This window comes from Buceros rhinoceros, unplaced genomic scaffold, assembly GCF_000710305.1.
Source record: "Buceros rhinoceros silvestris isolate BGI_N320 unplaced genomic scaffold, ASM71030v1 scaffold15266, whole genome shotgun sequence".
In the NCBI taxonomy this organism is placed as follows: Eukaryota; Metazoa; Chordata; class Aves; order Bucerotiformes; family Bucerotidae; genus Buceros; species Buceros rhinoceros.
Genome location: NW_010415935.1, coordinates 31595 through 41851, shown reverse-complemented (window position 1 = coordinate 41851; position 10257 = coordinate 31595). Strand labels below are relative to the sequence as shown.

The following is a 10257-nucleotide window of genomic DNA, read 5'->3' as shown; positions in this document are numbered from 1 at the left end:
TTCCTGCTTCCTCCTGGGATGAAGGTGCCTCCTTCGGAGCATTTACTTTCTGCTGGATGGGGATGCTGCTGGATGGCTCTGCCCAAGCATCGGTCTTCCTAAACTGCCCGAGAAACCGGAAGAAATTAGTAACAAGCGTTTTCTGGACTGAATTAACAGTTTGAAAGCTGTGCATCCCTTTGATCAGAAATTTGTCTAGCAACTAAGTAAATATATTTGTGTGTGTGCACATGGTTTTCAGGGGGTATCAGCCTCTTTGTAAATAAGGGAAGTTTCAGAAGTAGAAAGGAGTTATTTTCTTACCATCAGCAGGCTCCTAATGTAAAGGGAATCTCACCTCCTTCAGGTCAATAAAGATTTCTAGCTACCTGCACAGCCTAACAAAGAATTTGGGTGTTGTAATGAAATAAAACAATTTCCAAGTAGTAACATGTATCTTTAAGATAACATATAGTAAAAAATGGAAGAAATCTGTCTTAAAGAGAGATGGAAAATGAAAGAAGGTGACAGTAAATTTAGAGCAAGCAAGCATGTTCTTTTGAAGGGGAAATACCCGCTTTTTGCAGTGGGGGAGCAGGGTTTGTTTTTAATATAAATATATATATGCAAAGGCTTGCGAAGTAGTGATGCACACGCTCGTCCATTTACTTCGAGCGTGGCAGCACCAGTTTTAAAGATGGAGTAAACCGCTCTGTGCATGTGTATGAGCATACAGATTTATTTGCCAATAGGACGATTATGGAACATGTTTTGGACATAAGGCAGAAGGACTAACTGCAGGTTTAATTCTTCACTCTTTTTACTACGTTGGCCATTTCAGAGTCATCCAATATAAAGAACGCGAGATGGAAACGTACTGTGCTACTATGGCAGAGGTTGAAATGCCAGGTTACCGCTGAAAAATTAAAGAAATCTAATGTAATCTTGCAGGATTAAATCTGTAGGGACAATATTTTTCATAATCCTTATGAATGTAGGTATTGTAGTGAAATCTCCTACCCAGCGGTTGTTCATATGATAGCTTCTGCTTTCAAAACTGGTGATACTTGAAGAAATTTGAATTACGAAGTAATTAAATCAGTGCAAAGGAATGTAGAATTATTGAAGTTGGCTGTCATGATATATTTGTAAAGGGAGGAAAAATAATTACTGAGATGCCCAAGTAACTTTGTGGTAAACCCAAATATGTTAACAAGGTTGTGTGCTTGTTTAAACTTCCTTCTAATGAAGTGTTAGCAAACTTTTCAGTTAGATGTAATGACTATTTATTTGAATCTGTTAATTAGTTGAAATGGATAAACTAAAGCTGCACAGATGTCCCTTTTTCAGTAATTGGAATTAAATGTGTAAGACTTTAGTGGCTTGAGTCTTAAAGAAAAATTATTTTCTTTTGACCTTTGTTTTTGTATTCTTAATTAATTCATCAACTAGGCCACCCACATGTAGTCTGCAGTAATGACCTTTCTCAAAAGTCGCCAGTTTTGTGACTGAATGTAAATCTGTTAAACATCTAACATGCAGTTGAAAGAGAAATATGTGGTCACTTAAAAATACAAAACTGGATTCTTAGTGCTTTTGATAGAGCGATGTGGTTGATAATAGATCATTGTGTTGCTTTCACAGATCATCCAAAACACATTAAAATATTTGAGGAAATATTTTAAAAATAACTTAGAAAAATAAGATAACATGTTGATCTTTTTATGTTTTGAAATGCGATTGGTGCTTTTTTCTGTTCCCTCTTAACTTTTTATTGCATTAAAGAGGAATTTTCAGAAAAAACGGCAGACTGCTGCAGTTTCAAAAGTTCATTTTCATTTGCTAAGAAGTCAATAACAATTGAACCAAATAAAGATGCTTATTGAGTGCAAGAATTGTTGTGAAACTTTGGTTTCAAGCAAAAAGCAGCTGAAGGAATAAAGCTTATTCAATAATAAAACTTTAACTACAGACATAATTCCACTGGTCATTAACACCAGTGCTTTTATGTATAAGAGCAGCTTTCACAAAGGCTAATTTGATGTTCTGATGCTCATATATTTGCCATCATTTTTCTTCACTCTTTATATCTCAGTGTGTTACAGAAGAATTCTTTTTACATATAAATATAAAAAGAGCAACAGGATTCCCTCAGAGCATAATACCGTCTGCCTTACTTTTATTAAAGGAGATCTGTTTTTTGTCAAGAAGACATTTTTGTCTCAGATAAATGGTTCAGGCTGAGCGCGAGGCTGGTTTGAGTTTATGCTGGATTCTATTAAAAGGAGTGCAGTAGTTAATGCCACAGATTTATCACTTCTAGCCCTTTTCCACTGATGTTTGACCTTAGCTATAAGTTGGGGGAGGCTAATTGGGGGGGTCGGTGTGGATGGGGTTGGGTTTTCTGCATAAGAACTGGAGCAGACGCTGCCCTACATTCAGCTGTTTAAGTCAATGGAGATCTCAATTATGCATGCAAAGATCTCTGTATTATATAATGTTCATATTCATAAATACCACCAAAGCTATTTGTTTTTATGTTGATGGGATTATTCTTTCTTAATTTTATTAAGAGTAGGATCTGCTTGATTAGATTTGTGTCCATTTTTATTTGTGTTACTTTCATGTTTTATTTAAAAACATGTCTCCACTGGGATAAGTGGTATAATTTCCCTTTAAAGATTAAAATAATTGAAGGCGTAATTACTAGTGGCTTCTGTTCAGCAGTATGGAAAATACAAGGAATTAAGAAAAATATGGCATAGGGGAAAAAAGCTTCGGCTATCTCCTGCCCTCAAAGCAAACATTGTTTTGCGATGGTGAATGTAATGATCCCATAGGTGTGGTGTCTGTTTCTCTTTTAGGGTGAGATAAAGACTTGATTCACCTTTGATCAACTACAGCGTGCTGTTGAACTTCGGTGGGGCTGGCTGAGGAGCTGCAGCCTTGGCTCAGCATGTCCAGCTACCGACTCCTTGCAGGTCTCTGGATGAGATGCCCTTGGGCATCAGAAATAGGCAGAGTGCTGATCTGCAGGGACATCCGGGTAGAAGAACCTCGGTGTTTCTTTCTTTGTGGTTGTTTCTCTTAAAGGTGATTCTGTTGGTAATGGTAGGGACCTCTCCAAGGAAGATACTTGAGCATCCTTATGAACCTCTGTGACTGCAATTATAAGAGGAGTGCTGAGATCTATGAACCTTTTTCAAGGAGAGACTTTGTAAGGTCTTTTAATAGTGGAGTGGTTAGAGGCCACTACCTTGGAGAACGAAGCCTAGTTGGGATGAAAAAAACTGCAGCCTCGGAATTCCTGTGGGCTTTGTATGCTCTGTGCGTCGGGAAGCTGAATGAGCTGCTTCCTTCAAGCTTTTTGACAGCGCTTGCAAGTGTTATTAGGCAATTTGGTTTGACTTCCAAGAAAAACTTCCAACTCTGCTCCTTTCAGTGGTAAGAAACCGTAAACTGGGCAAAAGGAACCAGTTGTACAACGTCGGCATTGATGTAATGTGCCGTTTGTTAGCCTGCGGACATCATTCTCTCCCGCACCTTTGCAGAGAGCATCTTCCGCTTCAGCCTCTGCAAGAAGTGCTTTCTAAAAGTTGTGCAGCCTGCGTGGCAGAGGCCCTGAGCAATTCTTCATGACTGTACAGCTCCAGTCTTCGTCTTCGTTTGCACAAAATCTGTGCAATTTGATCTATCCAGGTTTATATAAACACCGTTGTACTGAGGCAGTTATATCTATTTAAAGATCTTTAATACAGAAAATAATGTATTCAGTATAAAGCATCTTCTGTTATATCAGTATAATTTTGTCTTCCTTGAGTTGTATACGATGGTAACAATTATACCCTGATTTTACAGCTATGCGAGCTCTGCACTGGCGTGCGAGCCAGGCTTTTGTTCTGTGGTGGGTTTGGAAAGGACGTTTCTGAAGAGGCTCTTTTTTTGTTGATGATGTTAAGTCAACTGCTGTGATTCCTTTGATATTTTTTTTTTCATTCCTTTGTAGTGTTGCTATTGTAAAAAGTGATGTATATTTGCCCCAACTGTCCACTGCAGCAGTGCAGGGGAAGGACATGACAAATCTCTCAGTGCAGCCTAAAGGTTTAAAGACAAGTTGGTGGTTTTTTTAAATGTGCTTTACTTCTCTGTTCTACAAGGATTTATTTTTTTTCAAGCTGAATTTAAAAAGATGAAGAGCATTTTTTTCAAACTTCATTTTACCTTGCACAAGCAAGCGTTGTTTCCCCGGGTGTGTTCCAGAAGGAAGTATTTGCATTCGGTGGCCACAGCGGGTGGGGAGTGACAGATACCGGATGGCAAGAAGGGGGGTGGTGTGGCACTCGTCACAACCTGGGTTTCAGGTTCTCCACTATCCAAAGACTTCCAAATTTTTGAGTAATGAAGGTGTGTTTGTGGTGTTTTTTTTTCTTTTTTCACTTGGCTAATACAGGAGACTAACTTAGTTTGTCTGAAAGCTCTGCATGTGCCAGGCTTGGTGGCAGCCACAGCTTCTCACAAGCTCACAGTGGCTGTCTGTCTTTCTTGATTGGATGTTAGGCCAATAAGCTGTTCTTTCTTGTATTTCTCTCACAAACAATGGAATTGTGTAGCAACCAAAATAAAGACTGGTTTGCTATACTGAAAAATCAGCTTTTACAGTGAAAAACAAAGATTTTTAAAAACTGCTTTTAGATTAAACACAAAGGGTGTTTTTCCAGGAAGGAAATTTTAAGCATTGATTGAAAAATGTATTTTACAGCATGGAATCAGCATAGTGTACAACTAATAGATTTGGGCTTTGTTGTCTTCTCAGATTGGTATGTCTGAGGTGTTTCACAGTTCTTAGTGCTGTGAAATCTTTGCCTTCTATTGTATTTCCAGAGGAAAAATATTTAAAGGTCATCTTTACCATCTGGAGTGTTCTTTGCCTGTTGAATAGGGGGTTTATGTTGTAGGAGCGATAACAATGGTGCATTTATCATTAGTTTAAAAAAAAAAAGCCATGCTGGCTGGATCCAGTTTACACTCTGCAGTAGGTGATGCATGTGAAACCTGCTGTATAATGGAGTTTAGCAATTATTTAGATACTGTTGATACCTACACAACTCTAGATTAAATATTTTTCTTTTCCAGACTGGATTAAAAAAAAAACCAACCTTTTCTTTCTTTTGGAAATGGTTTATGATGTTACTTTATCATGTATCTTTAATTAGAGCAAAATGTTTAGGATAAGACCAAGGTACCTGAAAGTGGGAGCTGTGAAAAGATGATGTATAGGAGGGAGTTAGTGCAGTTTATATAGGCTGAGAAAAGAACACTGTTTCTTTGAAAAGCTCTTAGGAAGATCTCCAGACCCTTTGGTTAGTGGTTCTGGAATAAGCACGAAATGCTGACAACGGAAAGCAAAACCATAATTGTGCTTATGTGACAGTGCCAAGTAATTTCCACATTTAAAGTCAGTCAGGCGCAGGCCTCTTCATCCATATTACGTGACTTCTTTAAACATTTAAAGATGATTTCTCTTTTTGAAGCATAAAAATATCTTCAAATTTTTCTGCTATCTGTTAGGAATAGGAAGTATTAGAAACCTTTCAGATTGTTTTGGAAGCAGCGGACAAATTATTCTGAACTTGAAATGGGAAATTTTGCACTATCTTATTAAGAAGGTGGCTTTTGCTTACCACAGAACCGCTTCTGTTAAGTCCTTTCCTGAAAGATCTTTCTCACTCCTTTCTCTGATTTAGTCTTTAACATGATGTAACCAAGGAATAAAATACTTCTGCAGCTCTGTGTATGTTTTGTCCTCACGTCTTTTGGTACTTTCTATAAACTAAGACTATCTCTTCCTTTTCATACAATTAGACGTTGGTAATACCGTGTCCTTTTTGAGGTCCCTTGTATGTCTTCGTAGTTGGCTTTGGTTTTGATTGGCCCAAATAGTTTTATCAACTTCAAATGACCTTTTGTTTAAAAAAGCAAAAGCTCATCCTTTGTCCCTGTTGCCAGAAGACATTGCGCAGATCTCAGATCTCAGCCCTTTTCCTCTTAATTTCCCTCTGTTGTGAACACTCTCTCTTACCTCTTAGTAGGTTGTTTTTTTTTTTTCTCACAAGAAGGTATTTTACTACAGCATGAGTTTAAGGGGGTTTGAGTATCAGCCTTTGTAATACTGTTATTTCATGTCCACTGAGGCAGTTTCAAGAAGGGAAGATCCTTGCTAGCTACATATTTGACCTTGCTTCAGCCACCGGCGGGAGGAACCTTAAATGTGACATCCTGGTGTGCTGCATACAGACGTCCTTTGGAATAAGCCTCTCTGCAGCCATTAATACTTTATGTAACGTAACATTTTTCCATTTTGCTGTATTCGAAAAGGATAAATAATTAGAGACTAGGTGTAAAGTGCATAACCCTTTCTAGTTCATAGTAGGTTATGAAGGACGTCTCCTGTCTCCTCATCTGAAAAAATTACGGAAGACTGTGTTTAGTTCACGTGCAGTTGTATTTCTGGTTCGTGCCACTGTGTCCCTCATATAAAACAATTCCTGTATCAGTAAGCTGGTGTTTGCTCTTGGGTGTACTCTTACTTCCTAACCTTCCTTTGTTAATATTCTGCAGGTACTTGTCAGCGAGGACTCTGACAGCGATGGCATTGTGGCCCACTTCCCTGCACATGAAAAGCCGATTTGCTGCATGGCTTTTAACCCCAGCGGTAAGTTATTTTACTATTTGAATGTGCTAGTTGTAAACAAGGTGAAGACAGTAAAATACGATAGGTTTGTGTTCCATCGCTTTGGGGGAATTGCAGATTACCACTGTGTTAGACGCCGATACCTACTCGGACTTTGGACCTTTTGGGTGTTGAATGCGTCATACACTGGGTAACTGGTCCTTTCTGGAAATGTCCAACTCCAGCAACGGTTCCGCTATGGTATATGTGAGAAGATTCACTCTGCCACTTTGAGAGTAGCAGAAGTACTAAAGAATTCTTTTCTGTTGGGTATCCTGCCAGCCAGGCCTCAGAGGTTCTGTTGGGCAGGTACCCAGAGGATCAACACGTCGTACTTCTCCATAAATCAGAAAATCAAAGCAATCGTTTCCGTGGCACTGGGTTTTAAAGTAACTCGCGTTGCCGTTACTGTTTTGTTGATGAAAGGTTGCGGTTCTACCCGCTTTCCTGAGGGAAAGCAACTGTAATCTGAAAATACTTCTAAGGAACTCCTGAAATGTACCTACTCCTCTCCTTCCTCTTTACAAATGAACAATGACCATGGGCAGCAGCGATAACTACAGATCTCATCTGTTCATAAACCTTATTAATTTGACAATTAACATGTTTACTACTCTATCTACAGACAGGCGAAAAAAGTGTGGTTGATTGTGGTAGTGGTCAGTGAAATGGCCAACGAATCGATAGCTTCCACTTGCCTAAATTAACAGTTTCTAAAATGTAGCAAATGCCCTGAAGATCTTGAGGATGAAGTCAAAGAATAAAATGAAATGTCTGTCATTTATATTTTCACTTTTACTGACCAGTTGGTCTTACTCTGACATCCCATCTGTTCTGTCAGAACTTCTTAGTAGTGGTGTGCAGTTCTACAGCATTTTCACTGTGAGTTTTTGACATCAAAAGTTGTATTCTCATCTGGCTGAATTTTCCTCTGACAGTTAGGAGAATTTTTTGTGGAACTCTGTGCATTTCACTGAGAATCAACTGTGCCAGTTCCAGAGCAGTAATATTTTTCCTTCATACTCTGGTAGAAAGATAATACCTAGAGTTGAGCAGTGCTAATTAAGTGACATAAATACAGCTACTTAAATTAGAATGCCTTGTAGATACTAATCAAATGCCTCCTTAGACAGATTTTTATGGTTGTATAAATTTAAGGGAAACAATGTTTATGCAAAAACAAATTAACTGGTTGTTGTTGAAATTGGATGATGTATTTGCGTGTTAATGGATACTTGCATTATACTCAAGTTCTTCTGGTTTGCTCGGGTAGTAGGGCTACAATCTTTGTATCTGATAGAGCAGACTGTTGTCTTAGAACTAATGGTGCAATAAGATACTTAATGGTAAAAAGCTTTTTCCAATTGGTGTTATTTTTGATTGCAAATTATGTATGTTATGAGATACCTGCAGAAGGGATGATGTACAGCAAGGTCTTGCATCATACCGCATGTTCTGGGTACAGCAGTATCAAAACAGCTGAAAATTATGACCTCAGCTGCTTGCAGCATGAAAGCAGCACTTAGCGCAGGAGTCTGTGTCCTTCAACATCAAAGCAGAATCTTGTTTGAAGACAGTGTTGTAAGTAACATCATCTTCATCCGTTGTATAGTGGTATATTGCCAACCAACTGATCTCATTACAGAGCAGAACAAAATGAGAGGTGGCTTTTGATACCGGCTTCGTCTGTTTGCTGGTTGTAGTTAATACCCACTTTAGCTCATCTCAAGGCACATCTGCGATGCTGTAGAACATGGCAAGCGCAAACTTTGGCAGTACAGGCGAACAGGGAACACTGATCTGTTTCGGTGAACTATTTTATTCTCTGACTGCTCAAATAGCTTAATTTCATCATCTCATCTCAAGGGCCCATGAGCTCCACAGGTGTCAGGTCTGTAAAACTGACAGGATTATGTTTGGAAAGAAATACCCTAAAATTAAGCCACCACTGACACTGGAAACCACTGAAGGTCACTGGAGATGGGAGGTGGATATGTATGATTTTTATGTAGTAAACAAGTAGAACAGTGCCACAGCTAGTTTAAGCTGTATCTTTAAGGTATCAGTTGCCAGCAAGGTGCATTTTTGGGTGTTTCTGCTGTTCATGTTTTCGTACTGAACAAGGAGCTGGCCAGGGGTAAGTTAATGGTGGCAAAATAACAGTACAGAATTCATGGGTATGGTTGCGAGAAGAGCTGCTGGGAAGGGGTGGTACATTGCTTCATTGTAGGGTTGTCAGAAAACGATGCCACGGGAAGGAGAGCGAGTTGCTAATGTCAGTGAAAGGCAGTGGTATTGTTCTCCAATCTTCCTTTTTGAAACCAAGAAGAAATCCTTTACGTTATTATAGGCCCGAGTGCAAGTCTCTTGGAAACAATGGCAGGGCTTTTGCAGATGCGCAGGGTGTCTTTGCTTGTTGGTTTTCTTTCTTTTGCTTTGGTTTTGAGGCTCTAGGGATTGTTTTTATTTCCCAGCAAGGTAGATAGTGCGTGTGGAGTTCTGAGCTGGGTTAGCTGGCAGTGCGAGCTCACTGTACACCAGCCTTGTGCTGTAGCTGCGTTACAAGGGAAAATCGTGGAAGAACAAGCAGGGGTGTTTCTGCCTAGCGTTTCATTGTGCTGTGCAGACATTTCTATAGTGACTTTTGCTGGCATTAGATCTACCTTTTGTTTAAATGCAAGGCAAATCTCTTGAATTTTTCTCTTTGCTATTTTTGAGGTACTTGAAGGAAGAAGAAACTTGGCATATAGTTTGCTTTTTTTTTTGTATTAGATCTATGACTACTCAGGAAAATCTGGTTGAATGATAAAATAGCAAACTTGAGATATAATTTCTGCGTATACTTAGGGGGCACTGTAGTTTGGTTTTTTTAATGCTACCCAGCACTCCCTGTATATCTCTTCCAGACCCTTATGTTAATAAAAGCTTGCTTCTGAGTCAGTTGTTTTTAGGGAGACTGTAAAAGTCTCAGCCTCAGACATACAGCAAATCGTGGTTAACATTAGAAAGAAAAAAAACCCAGAAAACCATAAAGGAGGAAAAAATGCAGTTCCTGGTAGTTTAGGTTTTCTCTGTGTTTTTCCCTGTGCATATAAAATTCTAGTTTTCAAAAAATGCGGGGAGTGGGTTGCTGGGTTGTTTGGTTTTTTTCTTTTTTGGGGGGGAAGGGGGAGGCTGGGGTGGGGGGGTCTGAAGCAGAGGGAAGGGCAAGGGAGCGTTTGTACCACAGCTGAAAATTTGTGGCCAGGCATCTCATCCACAAAACCCCTTAGTCCTGTGGAATTTCTAAAAGCTGGGTCCCTGTGTGTGATTTTACTGCCACTCTGCTTAACACTGTTCGTTCTAAAAGGTAAGATACGCAGTAGCTCAATAACTGGGAAAAAGAGCTGGTCCTCCTTTGCTCTCTGTTGCCGATTGAGTCTTTGGGAATCAGACGTGAAACGCTATCTGGGTCCTTATTCTAGTGGTCAAAGTAAAAATCACAATGTGAGTCTCAATCTGTGCTCTGTGCCAGTTGTGTTGTCAGCTTTGGTGGCAGTGGCTGGTGG

At 39.4% G+C, this 10257-nt stretch overlaps 1 protein-coding gene across 1 annotated transcript in view; it reads left to right on the top strand.

The window, feature by feature from the left end:
* Positions 1–10257, top strand: part of BCAS3 (breast carcinoma amplified sequence 3) — a 110507-nt gene that overhangs the window by 72147 nt on the left and 28103 nt on the right. Inside the window, exon 12 of the mRNA XM_010137607.1 lies at positions 6598–6691. Coding sequence (XP_010135909.1) covers positions 6598–6691 — 94 coding nt within the window. The remainder of the gene's footprint in view (positions 1–6597; positions 6692–10257) is intronic.